The following is a 13222-nucleotide window of genomic DNA, read 5'->3' on the forward strand; positions in this document are numbered from 1 at the left end:
CCCACGCAGGCCCCCCCCCCCCCCCGCCCGTCCCCGGCCTTGCCTAGACCTGCGCATTGCGAACCGGGACTGGGGCCGGATTTCTAATTGTGCCCCACCTTGCACCCCACGACAGGCCGCAGTCTGGACCCTGAAGAGGAACAACGACGTGGAGAAGCGCATATTCTGCGAGCCAGACCCGGTGCTGAGGTTTGACAGGCCTTCTCAGCCCAGTGCTGGGACACCTGCCTTCTCCTCTGAGAATGGAAGTGACCTGTTATAGAACACTCCCCCACCCCTTCCCCGGCCCCTTTCCAGGCTCTTCCCTGAAGACAACGTTTCCTGCTGCTCTTCTCCAAGGGTTCCCTGCCTGAGGTCTTGCCCTTGATACTCCCTCGGCCTGCATTCTGCCCGATATTCCCAAGGCCAGCTCCTCCTTCCATATCCCTTGGTTTATTTTATTCCTATCACTTCTCTAAACCTGACCTTGCTGACTTGTTTATAGCAGGTCTCCCTGCTGGAAGAAGGCTGCTTCTGGGATTGGAGCTTAGTCTATCTTGTTCCCAACCAAGGTCCCGCACCCACCAAGTCCTAAATATGTGCTGATATTGGATGGGATGCCTCAGGCCTCTCCGTGACACGGGTCCTTTATTCCAACCTCGCCTATAACAAGTGAGGGCCTGAGAGACCCTAACCCCCAAAGAAGCTGTGGAAAGCAGCACAGCCTGAGACCCCTCAAGTCTCCTCCTCCAAGAGGCCAGAATGCCTTTCTCCGAGAGATGAGGGTCTTCCAGGAAGGTCCAGTCTTGGAGGCCAAGGGCAGTGGTTTCTGTGGAGGCTCATGGTGGCTCCCTGCACATCTGGGAATTAAGAGGAGATGCGGGGTTGCAGGGGCTCATATACTGACGTCTGGAGCGTTGAGCCTCCAGCCCCCCCTGACCTTCATCTCTAGCCTGGAGCAGGAGTCGGGGTGGACAGATCCCTCTCCAAGACCCTCGGTAGCAACAGGGGGCGGGGTATAAATGTGAGGGAGAGGGTGGAGCACATAGTCAGGGCCTGGTCAGGGAGCTTGTAGGAGAGCTGGGGCTCCAGAATTTACTGTGGCTGCTCACAGTGCTGGTCCCACCCCTCTCTTAACCTTAGGCAGGGGAAGCTACCTGCGGAGAGGCTTGCTCGGCCTCTAAGAGGCTGTTCTGGGGCATGCAAGGGGCACGGGAGACAGGTATGGACATATGAAAGGTTACTGGTCTTCTGGGCCTGAGACCTGGGTTGACCTATCTCTGCCCAAGACTTTGCTGTGTGACCTTAGCCGAGTCAGGCCCCCTCTCTGGGCCTCAGTGTCCTCCTCTGGACTTGTTAGACTGGTCTAGCTCTCTTCTCCTGTGGCTCAGGGCAGACTAGAGGGAGGGAGGTTCTGGCCCAACTTGCCCAGAGGCCCTTCCAGCCCAGCCAGGTGGCCAGTTCCAGGCAGGGACCCAGCAGGGAGGGGCTGTCCTGGGTGGCTCCTACACTTAGCACCACTCTTTGTTTCTGGGACCTAATCAGGCCAGAGATCTGGAGAGGAAATTCAGGCAGCCCTGCTTGCTGCCAAACTGGCCGGGCCGTGCTCTCCTCCCAGTCCTGAAGGGAAGGAGGAGAAATAGGTGCCAGCCCCAGTGCCCTTCATTCTGTCAGACGGGGGTGGCGGCTCTGTCCTCCCCAGAACCACAGGACCATCAGCGCTGGGAGTATCAAAGAAACCTCACATTCTCCATCCTCACTCTCTTCACAGCTGCCGAGGGAGGGACTGGAGGAGTCCCCACTGGTGAGGTTGGGCGAACAAGTTTATTGAGATGGTGGGGTGCAGGGAGGAAGGGAGAAAGAGCCCTACACTGAATGCCCTGAGTCCGAGTATTAAACTCCGCTGCTAACTTGACTCAGGACTAAGCAGCCTCAAAGCACCTCCCTTCTCGGGCTCTGGGCAGCGGGGGAGAGAGCAGTGCTGTGGGCAACACACGTGGCGGTCCATTTGGCCAATGCCATGCCATGTGACCTGGGACAAATCCTTTCCCCTACTTGGGCCTCTTATTCCGCATCGGTGAATAAGAGCTCATACCAAGCTGGTGAGGTTGCCAGGAGAAGTGTGTGAGTGAGCCTGGCTCCCAGGAGGTGGTGAGAAATGCTGAGAATGCCCACGACCCCCTCCATTCTCCAAGACCTTTAGCCTCTCCTGAGGCCCCTGGACACATCTCCCTGGGTCATCATTGCTTGGCATGAGTCGGGAGGGCAGAAAACTAAGCTGGAGAGGAGGGTCAGAGAGGGGGTAGTCCAAGGAGGGCTTCCTAGTGAGGTGTGATGTTTAAACCGCCTGGATTGTGTGGTCAGACTAGACCAAGATTCAAATGTGACTGAGCGTCCTTAGGTAGATCCCTTCCTCCCCCGCAGATAATAATTGGTAGAGGGAATTAGGTAAAATCATGTTATTACTCTCAGAGTACCATAAACGGATAGGCCAGGTCCCCCCCCAAGGGCGGAGCCCCGCCACCCCGCCCATGCCCCGCCCCTTTCCCCTCAGCCAATTAGTGGCGGCCTCCCCCGAGCAGCATCTACCTCTGGCCGCCCCTCTCCCACCTCAGCCCCCTTTCAGGGAGGCTGCCCCATTTGGGAGGAGATTTCCCAGGACTCTCCCCCATCCCTTGGGGAGCAGCTCAGGACCGGGAGGTGCATCCGAGGGCCGAAAAGAGCCTTGAGATTGAGCCCGAGTTCAAGGAGCAAGTCTTGCGTCAAACCATTTTACAGATGGGGAAATTCGAGATCCAGAAAACGGAAACACTCGATCAGGTCACCCCGAGCCACGAGCAGAAGTCCGAAACCGTTTTCTCTGCGAAGATGGGAGTGCAGGTCCGCACAGTCCATGCGAGAGCTGTGGCCGAAGCCCAGCACTAACAGTGCTGACCAGGGGATCGAGAGTGCGTGGAAGGCTGTACTCTTCCTTGCCTCAGTTTCCTCAGCAGTACCTCGAGGAGGACGGCAGACGAGGCAACTGGCCAAACGCGCACCTGCCGAGGCTCTCCCCGCGCCTCCCCAAGTCTGATCGAAGTTCCTTTAGCGAGCTACCTCCCAGCCCTTTAAAATCCGGTCCTCCAGTTCGAGCCTCTCGGCGTTCTATTGGAAAGACTCCAGGGTCCTGGTCCATTCTCTAGAATGAACTGTTCGGACTACCGCGGGAACCTTTCTGGAACTGCTAACTGCGCAGGCGCAACGGCAGCCCACCCGGAAGGCGGAAGAACCGGGTCCCAACGCGTTGGGTGGGTCGTGGGCGGAGAGTGTGTTAACCAATGACCTGAAGGATCAGGGAGGGCAGGCTTAGGCCCCCCCGTTGCTAAGCGCTGCTCTAGGGGGAGGTGATTTAAGAAATGGGGTGAAGAGTGGTTCAATGGCCCCTGGCGTCAACATCCTTCGGGCCCGCGGAAGTTGAGCAACGAAGAGGCGGGCCTAGGACCGGAAGCAGGAAGGAGGGCGCAGGAAGCAGGGCGCTGCAGCCCGCTGTACTGTCGGTCCGTGAGTCTGTCGGTCCCGAGGGCAGGATGGAGAAACTGCGGCTTTTGGGCCTCCGCTACCAGGAGTACGTGACTCGCCACCCGGCCGCCACGGCGCAGCTGGAGACGGCAGTGCGGGGCCTCAGTTACCTGCTGGCAGGTGCCACCCTGACCTTTGCCCGATCCCTTCGGGGCTCTGACCTCTGACCCCACAGGCCCCTTCCCTTCGGAGTCAGGGTGGTGATCGCTGTTCTTGAGAAGTTCCTTCCAGGTTTCCGTAGGGCACAGGGAGGGGACGTCCAGGGCCCGAAGCCGCAGGCTGAGTCAAACGCTCACCGCCGCCTCCTGTGCCTTCTCCCCAGGTCGTTTCGCGGATTCGCACGAGCTGTCAGAGCTGGGTGAGCGGGGTTCTGGGGAGGGTGGGGGCGACGGGGCTTCCGAGAGAGGCCACCACCCCTAGGTTTTCCATTAGATCGTCCTGTGCTGTGACTGAATCGGACAGAGGTCCCAGCGTTCACTGTCTTGGGCCCTCCGTGTCCCCATAGTTGAGGGACAAATCTGCGGACCTTGACTGGTCAGGCGGCTGGCCCAAGCACCTTTCCCGCCTTTCCCAGTTAATCCTCTCTATTGTCATATGTGGTGGGTGCTGTTACTGCCCGCAGTGTCCAGTTAAGGGATCGGAAATTCAGTTAGGGGAGAGAACAGCTACAGATGATCCCAGAACCCGGACTCAAAGCTGGATTTCCCATATTCTAGGATCCCCAGACTGTAGCTGCCTCAGTAGTGTTTGCCCAGGGAGCCCTGGAGGTAGTGAACGATAGGGGTGGAGCAGACTTTCAGGGACAGCCAACTAAGGCCAGGAGGCAAGACCACACATCCCGGGCTACGGAGAGCGCTAGGCAGTGCTGGGCAGCTGGAGGCCCGGTGCTATCCAGCAGGGCCAAAGCCGGTTTGTCAGAGATCAAACCATCCTTTCTTGTTCCAACCGCCCACACTCCGCTGGCGAGTGCAGAGCTCTGAGCCATGGGTGGGGAGGCAGGCTGGTTTCCACACACTGTGTGGCTGGCGGAGCACAGCAGGTGACAGGTGAGCCCTGCGGCTCTGGGGAGAAGGGGAGGGCACGGAGACTGCGGAGCCAGCCCCTCAAGGCTGCACTCTCCCCCTCAGTGTATTCCGCCTCTAACCTGCTTGTGCTGCTCAATGACGGGATCCTGCGGAAGGAGCTTCGGAAAAAGTTGCCTGTGGTGAGCATTCTGCCAGGGAGCTGAGGGCAGGAAGCGTCGGGATTTGGGGGTGAAGTGGTGACAACCAGCCCATGTGGGTGGCAAGTGTTTCAGTCTCAGAGTTTGAGCTTCAAGCCTTCTCAGTAGGTGCAGGGTCGAGCTGTTAGTGTCCCCCTTTCTGATGAAGAGACTGAGTTTCAAAGACATAGCCTGTCTCAACGTGGAGAACTCAGGCCAACATGTGCCATCTTAGGGGAAAGTCCACATCTCCTGTCAGAGAGGAATCCCCTGGGGGGCAGGGGGCTGGGGTTGGGGCCCCTCCCTGACCTCTGGGCCCCGGGTTCTTGCAGTCGCTGACCCAGCAGAAGCTGCTGACATGGCTGAGCGTGCTCGAGTGCGTAGAGGTGTTCATGGAGATGGGGGCCGCCAAGGTGTGGGGCGAAGTGGGCCGTTGGCTCGTCATCGCCCTCATCCAGCTGGCCAAGTATGTCGGGACTGAGGAGGGCAGGGCCTGGGTGGGGGCACCTCAGGACAACAGTTCGGGTGGGGGTCGGCAGGGCCCCTCCCCCCCTCCCCTGGCCCGCTGCCGGCTAGCCACCTCCCCTGCAGCCTGGCCATCCTCCCAACCCAGGGCTGTTCTGCGGATGTTCCTGCTGATCTGGTTCAAGGCTGGCCTCCAGACCTCACCCCCCATCGTTCCTCTGGACAGGGAGACCCAGGCACATTCCCCGGGTAAGGGGCTTCCATGCTCTGGGGTGGCCTGGGACCCGGGACTGTTTTGTGGGTTTCGAGCTGGCCAGCGTGAGTAGAGTGTTGTCGGTTTATGGAGCACATCTGTCCCCATCAGCTCAGTTTGCAGTCATTATCCTATACTGTACAGAGAAAAAAAAAAAAAAAAAAGAGATGAGGCCAGGGGCAGGGTCAGAACTTGAACTCAGGGCTTCTGGCGCCAGAGTCCTCATTCTTTTTGGTGGGTGGCAGGAACAGGGGACAGCATGAGTAAGAGACAGAGGCCCTGCCAGCCATGTCTCAGGGCCTCGTTTTGTCCATCAGGAGGTACGGCCTCATGAGGCAGGGACCTGGCACACCTGTCCCTTACGGGCTTTCGACTCCTCACTGGTTGGCCTCTAGCCCTGACTCTTCTGGCCTTGAGTGGGGACAGTTCTTTGCTTCTCCTTGTGGTCCTATTGAAAGCAAAGGCCTGGGAAGGCGTGGTCGTTCTGGTGCTGCGGTCCCCACACTTGGGGCTGGACGGGGCCCTCCCTGCCTCACGCCAGTCCCTGGGAAGCCTGGGTTCTTGGCTGGCTCGCCCGCCACAGGTAATGCTGACCTTGCCCCGGGCCAGGGAGAAGGTCTGGCCACAGTGCCTGGCTACAGTGTCCTTGTCCCTGCCGCGGCCTTGGTACAAGCTTATCCACATGCATCCGTTCTCCCCTTAGCCCGTGAGCATTCCCCGCACACTCTCCTAGAAGCACGTCCCTGTCATAGTAGGGCCTTCTGTCTTTCCATGCTAGATTGTGACCGGAGGCCTGGCAGCCAGGAGCAGTCATACGTGGGGAAGCGGTCAAACCGAGTGGTTCGAACCCTCCAGAACAGTAAGTGTGGGATGTCGCTGGTCCGGGCACCTCAGTGCTTGGGTCAGTCTAGGCCCGACTGCTCATCTGCAGCCCTTGTGTTCTAGCTCCGTCCCTGCACTCAAGGCACTGGGGAGCCCCCCAGCAGCGAGAGGGACAACAGCAGCGGCAGCAAGAGGAGCTGAGTGTCCCCCCCACCCCCCTGGGGCTGCAAGAGACCATCGCAGAGTCCTTGTATATCACCCGGCCCCTGCTGCACTGTATCCTTAGCATGGGGCTGGCCAGCACTGGGGGGGGAGGGAGGGGCTGGTGGGGGGGGGGGGCCTGTGCTGGAGACATCCTTGACACCTTGGCCGTCAGTGCTCAGCCTGGGCCTGTGGGGTCAGCGGTCGTGGACACCCTGGCTCCTGTCCGGTGTTGTGGATGTGACCAGGTGAGCCCAGGCCCGCCTGGGGGCCGCACTTCCTCTTCCGGGCTCTGTGCTGCGGGCCCGTCTGCTCCTGTGACTCCCCCTGACCATGTCCCCTCCCGCCCCCAGCCTGAGCCTCCTGAGCGACAGGAAGGGCCTGACCCGGAGGGAGCGGCTGGAGCTGCGGCGCCGGACCATCTTGCTGCTCTACTACCTGCTGCGCTCCCCGTTCTATGACCGCTTCTCCGAGTGAGGACCAGCCACCACAAGTGGCATCGACCGGGGCAAGGGGAGGGAAGCAGGGCACTGGCGGCCCGACCCCCGAGCCGCCTTCCCTTCCTCCCTCCTTCCTCCGACCGGAGTGAGCACCCACTGTGTGCCGTCCTGGGTGCAGCCCCTTTGTCATCAGACGCCAGCCAGCCCGACCCTGCCTCAGGGCCGTCTGGCCATCAGCCCACATGTGCAGGAGTTAAGGAGCGTTGGCCGCCAAAGGCAGGGCCACCGGGATGGAGGCGGGTGGGGGTGCGATGGTTGAGTAGTTTGGATCCCCGCTTGTCAGAGGAAGCCTTTGAGGTTCAGAGAGGCTGGGCACCTCCAACAGCCACCCAGCTGGCCTGTGGCGGAGCCGAGTGCCACCGCCATGCTTTCTCTCGGCCTGTGCCTACCTCCCCCGGCCTCTGCTCCGTCACCTGTGTGGGTCCTTGGCAGACACGGGGCTCACTGGCAGCAGGTAGAGGGTGGGTTGGGGCCAGGCTTCCCAAGGCCAGCCAGGTGACTGCCCCAGGGCAGACTGAGATCTGAGGCCGCTGTACCACAACCAGGGCCAGGAGACAGGACCGGAGGCTCCTCGGAGCCCCTCTGTCTACGGCTTAACAAGGAAGACCGGAGTAGTGACTGGAATTACATTTAACGTTACAGCCACACAACCTCTGGGTTTGGCTTGGTGCGTTTTTGAGGCAACAGGAAGCAAGGTTGGGTCAAACTTAATATCGCCTTGGCGAATGTAGCTTGGCCTGGCAATTCCTATTTTCAGATACATTTGGAAGCTCACAAGGTACTAAAGTCAGATCGTATTCCTTGCTCTAGAGAAGTATTCTGAAAACGTACCTGGACCATGTGACCGCCCTACCCCGTTCCCCCCCTCCCTTTTTGCAGGGAAAGCATAGCCTCAGTATCTCAGGAACTGAGGCATTTGGGGGCAGCAGTGACGGCAGAGGTGGCTCTCCAGGCTGCGTGCCTCTAGTGTGGGGCGCATTCCTGCAGAGACCTGACCAGGCTAGCACCCTTAGGGCAGTGGCCCAGACTGAGAAAGTTCTAGAAACCTGTCAGAGAAATTCCTGGTCTCCCCAGAGGACAGGGAACAGCTCTGTGGTGCAGTCTGTACATGGGGCCCCCATTCCTTACTGGCAGAGACAGAGGATAGTCCCTGGAGCTGAGCTGCCCTCCAGTCATGTGACTTTGGGCAAGTTATTGAACCTCTCCGGGCCTCTTCTGTAAAATGGGGATGTGCTAGTGTCCACATCCTAGGGCTGTGTAGACTTGAAGTGACACATGGTAGTGCCTGGAACATAGTAAGCACTTGAGTGCTGAGTCTTATCATTTCTCTTTTATTTTATTTTATTTTTTTAATGTTTATTTTTGAAGGAGAGAGAGAGGCAGAGTGCAAGCAGGGGAGGGGCAGAGAGAGGGAGACACAGAATCCCAAGTAGGCTACAGGCTCCGAGCTGTCAGCACAGCCCAACACAGGGCTCCAACCCACAAACTGCGAGGTCATGACCTTATCGGAAGTCGGACATTTAACCGACTGAGCCACCCAGGCTCCCCTTATCATTTCTTCTTTTCATCCAATGCCATCGCCTCACCCCAGGTTCTCCCGTGGGGAAGCCCTGTCTCTTAAAAAATAGGGCTTGGCCCTCATCCCTTCCCCTGCTTGTGAGGTTTCAGAGGGCTCAGCTCTCCTTGCTTCCTGGGGGCTTCTCGAAGGCAGCGTGGGGCCGCCCTTCCCTCCCGGCCCTCTCTGTCCCTGCTTGGAGCTCCATGAGTATTTGTCTGCTCGAGAGAAGGAAGGGCAAGATGAGTGGGGGAGGTGGGAGCGGTGTCTGTCGGGTGCTGGGAGGAAGCCCCCCCACCCCCCCGTCCACGGCTGAGCTGTGGGCGCCCCAGCCTGTGGCCCAGAGCTCTCTCCTTTTGTCTGCGCGTCTGCGGGCACCCAGAGCCCCCCTCCCCGCCTCAACCTGCTCTTTGTTTATCTTCTCTTTGCAGGGCAAGGATCCTCTTCCTGCTGCAGCTACTGACAGACCACGTCCCGGGCATCGGCCTGGTCGCGAGTAAGTGTGGGACAGTCTTGTGAGGATGACTGGGTGTCGCAGATCCTGTGAGTGGCCCCGTGCCCCTGTCTGGGTCCCCTTTATCTCCTTGTAATCTGATTCTTGACAGGAGAGCCCGGAGGCCAGGCTGGGTGGGTGACAGCTCCTGGCCGTGGGCCAGGCTGGCCTGTGGAGACTCAGGGGAAGAGGGTGTCCTGTCATGGAAGGAGCATCAGGCCACATTGGGCTGTCAGCCTTAGTGCTGCCTCAGCAGGACACTGGCTTCTCTGAGCGGGGAATATACGGCCGGGCTGACACCCACTAGACCCGGGCTGTCTGTATCTGTGGCTGGACAAGCTACAGGGCTTCTCTGAGCCTGAGAATCTTTGTAAAGGGGGACAAGAATCACCGAGATGCCACCTCTCTGCGGGCCTCCAGGTGGGAGAGTTGGTTGGACTCCTGGCCAGGCAGACGTGAGCAGCCATATTGGGGCAGCAGCGGCTGAGGTGGGCCTCAGGTAGAGTGCAGTCGGACTGGAGTCCGGCCCTCAGCCCCGAACTCTCTCTCATTGCAGGGCCGCTCATGGATTACTTGCCCACCTGGCAGAAAATTTATTTCTACAGTTGGGGCTGACACACCCCGGGAGTGGGTACAGGGAGGGGCGGGGCACCCTGCTGCGGGGGACAGGGGGTGCCTCACCGTTCGGTCCCCGGGGCCCCTCTGCGATAATAAAACTGACTCTGGCAGTGTCCGAGCATGTGGCCTCTTCATGCCCATTGATCGGGGCACCTGGCGCTCCCATGTGGTCAGGTTCTGCCCACAGCCCGGCCTCCAGAGCCCCCCTACACCCTCTCCACCCTTCACCGCTGTGCCCCATCACCGGGCCGAGAAGCCTCCGCCGGGACTGGGCCTCACGCTCCTCTGGCCACAGAAAGCTGGGGTTTAGCCTCATGGAGCGTGGGAAGCCGCTTGCTGGCAGCTGTAAACCCAGCTTCTCTGTCACCTGTCCCTGTGGCAAGAAACAGGGCCGAACCTGCCCGGTGGATGACAGCGGTCCGCCTGTGTGGCCAGAGCCTCTATATGTCCCTTCCCTGCAGGGCCCCATTCCTGCCGCTGCCCTGGGCGGTGGCCGCCTGTCGGCCTCTCTGTGCCAGAGCCTGGCGAAAGGTGGGCCCAGCTTGCCACAGAGTGGTGCCTCGAGCCCTGAGCCCCCGCCTGGCAGCCGCAAGTTTTCTTTCATAGGCAAAGGTCAGCCACCAGCCGGCACTGGGGCAAATGCTGGGGACGGACGTGGGAGGGGCTGGGAGCCTGAGAGGCTCTGGCGGAAAGCCGGGTAGGTGGAGGTGTGGATGTGAGGAAGTCTAGGGCAGAGGTGGGCGAGTGGGGGATGCTTGCTGCCTACACTGGCGCCTGCGGAGAGCACACCGGTCAGGGAGGCCTCCCTTCAAGCAGGCTCTCAAACTGCTGGGGTGTTTGCAGGGCAGAGGGGGAGAGAGGCTGTGTGTGCAGCAAAGCACGAAAGTGACATCACAGCGCTGTGAGCGGCTGCTGGGGTGGACAGGGAGGGAGGGCGGGGCCAAATCCAACCGGCCATCGCTGGCCAGGTGAGAAACTCGGACCTGCCTCCAGAAGGCATTGGGGATGGGACTTCAAACCTCATCCTGGGGGACACCTGGGGGGCTCGGTTGAGTGACCTTAAGCTCAGGTCATGATCTTGGAGTTTGTGAGTCAGGCACGGCAGGCTCACTACTGTCAGCGAGGGCCCACTTCTGACCCTCTGTTATCACCCTCCACCCTGCTCTCTCTCAAAAATAAGCATTGTTTTTTTAAGCTTCTGTATTTTTGAGCGAGAACCAGCAGAGGAGGGGCAGAGAGAGGGAGACGGAGTCTGAAGCAGGCTCTGCGCTGACAGGGCTCGAACTCACGAACCATGAGATCATGACCTGAGCCCAAGTCAGACGCTTCACTGACTTGAGCCTCCCAAAGAGGCCCCAAAAGTAAACATTAAGAGAAAAAACAAACCCAGTGGCCTGGGGCAGGGGGTGCTGGCGGCAGACGGTGCTGGAGGAGGAGCAGGGGGACACTGCCAGCGGAATGGGGCCGGGTTCGTGGCGGGGACGGCGGGGTGCAGGTGGAACCCGGGCGTACCTCGGGACTGCCTGTGGATGGAGAGGAAGACCGGCATCTCAGAGGCGAGGAGGGTGAGGGACGAGGACTGAGTCGGGCAGTGTCCAGTGCCCATGGTTCCCAGCGGCGGCGAACTGTGGTGAGGACGGAGGGTGTGGACACAGGCTTGTGAGGAACAGTTGTGTGTGGGATGCAGAAAGGGGAGTGACCACTGGGGCTAGAGTGTGGGCGCAGCACAAAAGAACAGTCTGGACTGGGATGCCAGAGCTGGTCAGCCGCAGGGAACTGAGGACCAGGAGCCCAGGTGTCCCTCTCCGGGCCTTGGGCACCTTGGCAGTTACAGGAATGGGGCCGGACCCCCAGTAAGTCGCTTAGAAGTGACTGGGTTTCTGAAGCGCAGAGCCTCACTCGGCCCTCGGGTTCGAATTCCCCAGGCCTGGACTGGGGCCCGGGGTCTCGCGGTTCAGGTCTCTGAGATTCTGCCCTGAGCCAGGTCTGCACGGCACTGATGGGCGGGCATGTCTCCGCCTGAGAAGAGACCGTCTCCGTGCCATCACATTGCATTTATTCATTCAACAAGTATTTCTTGAACGTCCACCAGTTGCGGCTGGGGATCCTGCAGGGACCAAAAGCCCGTTCCGACCCTCAGAAAGCTTCCACCCCGGGGAGCAGCTTGCACGCTTTGCTGCCTAACCTGGAATGTCTCTGTGCAGCCTCAGGAGCGGTGGCAGGGCCCTGGGAGCCCTGAGGCCAGGGCACCTGGAAGCTTCGGGAACAATGGGGAAGTCCCTCAGAGCGGGCTCCCCGCCAGTGGCGTCTCTGAGCGGGCCCAACGGCTGGGGTCTTTGGCTGCCAGGACGCTCCTGACCTCACAGAAGGGGAGGCAGGGCGCAGAGAGCAGGTGGGGACGGTGGGGGCTCTCCGTGCCACCTCCCCCGTGAGCCACACCTCGGGCACACACGCACCTTACCTCACAGGTGAGGAAACGGCCCACTGTTGGGACATGTCCACCTAGCAAGAGGCAAGGCTGGGATTTGAACTGAGATCAGACTCCAAGGGTTTGCGCCCTTAACTCTTGGGCAGCGACACTCGAGCAAGATGTGCTTTGGCACCTGTTGGCCGACAGCGTCAGTGAAAGAAAACCAAAGCCGAGCCTCAGCTGGAAGCTTCCGGCCTAGCCGGGGAGCTGGTGCTGACACTGAGCCCTGGAACTAATGCCCTTTGTGAGGTGGCCCTGGGCGCTGGCAGCAGTTCCGTCCTGCCGGGGGAGGGGCAGGCAGAAGCCTGGGTCAGGGACCAGAGGAGAAGACGGTTCTCGCCATGCTGGGGGCCCCAGAGCCCAGGGCCGGGCTCCGCCTCTTTTTCCTCTACCTCGTCCTGGCAGCCGCCCTCTGCCCCCAGCCACTGAGGTATCTGGGGTCAAAGGGTCGGGGCCGCACAGGACCAGGGGCCTGGAAGGTGCAGGGGGGGTGGGGGGTGGGGCTCTGCCATGCCGCCTCCCTCTCCTCTCCCCTGAGGACAGGCTGGTGCCATTATGCTAGGTGTGGAGGCTCACCCTGTCCCCTACCCTGGGCCTTGACAGGGAGGGAAGAGTGGCCTTTAGGGCCGGGGCTGAGCACCCCAACATCTCCCACAGGCCTCAGCAATCTGTTCCTGAAGAATTTTCAGGCCCGCTGGAACTCTCACAGCCGTTTTCTGGCCTGGTGGACGGTAGTATCTGTCAGCCCTGCCCTGCCCCCCCTCCCCCCCCCATGCGGGACACGTGCCCTAGGGGAGGGCGCCCAGGTCCGGCCTCAGGGTCTTCTCAGCCCAAACAGCACTGTTGGGGGGGGGGGGCTTCAGTGGATTCCTCCAGCCATGCACACCCCTTTTCTCTCCTTAGACTATGGGGTTCGGCCCAAGCACCCCTGGCCACGAGGGCCTCGCCCCCTGCTCGCCCAGGCCCAGCAGCGCAAGCGTGACGGGCCAGACATGGCGGAGTATGACTACGACGCACATCTGTGACGGGAGCCCCTCATAAAGCTATTCTGTACAGCAAAGGCTCGGGCTTTCCTGGGATGGACACCAGCTGGGTGCGGGAGGGGCT

General features: G+C 60.5%; 2 protein-coding genes across 5 annotated transcripts; both read left to right on the top strand.

Annotated features, from left to right (window-relative positions):
• The first annotated feature begins 2631 nt into the window (after window positions 1–2631).
• On the top strand, window positions 2632–9760 carry PEX16 (peroxisomal biogenesis factor 16). Of its 4 annotated transcripts, none has more exons than XM_039226903.1 (11): window positions 2632–3657; window positions 3860–3895; window positions 4665–4741; window positions 5071–5204; window positions 5352–5452; window positions 6235–6315; window positions 6402–6554; window positions 6655–6727; window positions 6833–6952; window positions 8966–9030; window positions 9404–9760. In XM_039226903.1, exons 1-11 carry the CDS (start codon window positions 3546–3548, stop codon window positions 9484–9486), a joined length of 1035 nt encoding a protein of 344 aa, XP_039082834.1. In that variant the 5' UTR covers window positions 2632–3545; the 3' UTR covers window positions 9487–9760. The 4 variants fall into 4 exon arrangements, 3 of the variants coding, with proteins under 3 accessions (XP_039082834.1, XP_039082836.1, XP_039082835.1); XR_005527509.1 differs by having other exon boundaries at window positions 2634–3657; window positions 6648–6727; window positions 9584–9608; XM_039226904.1 differs by having other exon boundaries at window positions 2636–3657; window positions 9584–9760.
• A 2612-nt stretch (window positions 9761–12372) lies between these two features.
• Window positions 12373–13175, top strand: CUNH11orf94 (chromosome unknown C11orf94 homolog). Its single transcript, XM_039226835.1, has 3 exons — window positions 12373–12545; window positions 12773–12846; window positions 13019–13175. Exons 1-3 carry the CDS (start codon window positions 12457–12459, stop codon window positions 13138–13140), a joined length of 285 nt encoding a protein of 94 aa, XP_039082766.1. The 5' UTR covers window positions 12373–12456; the 3' UTR covers window positions 13141–13175.
• The last annotated feature ends 47 nt before the right edge of the window (window positions 13176–13222 follow it).

Source organism: Hyaena hyaena, unplaced genomic scaffold (assembly GCF_003009895.1).
Source record: "Hyaena hyaena isolate Hyena2069 unplaced genomic scaffold, ASM300989v1 scaffold_23, whole genome shotgun sequence".
In the NCBI taxonomy this organism is placed as follows: domain Eukaryota; kingdom Metazoa; phylum Chordata; class Mammalia; order Carnivora; family Hyaenidae; genus Hyaena; species Hyaena hyaena.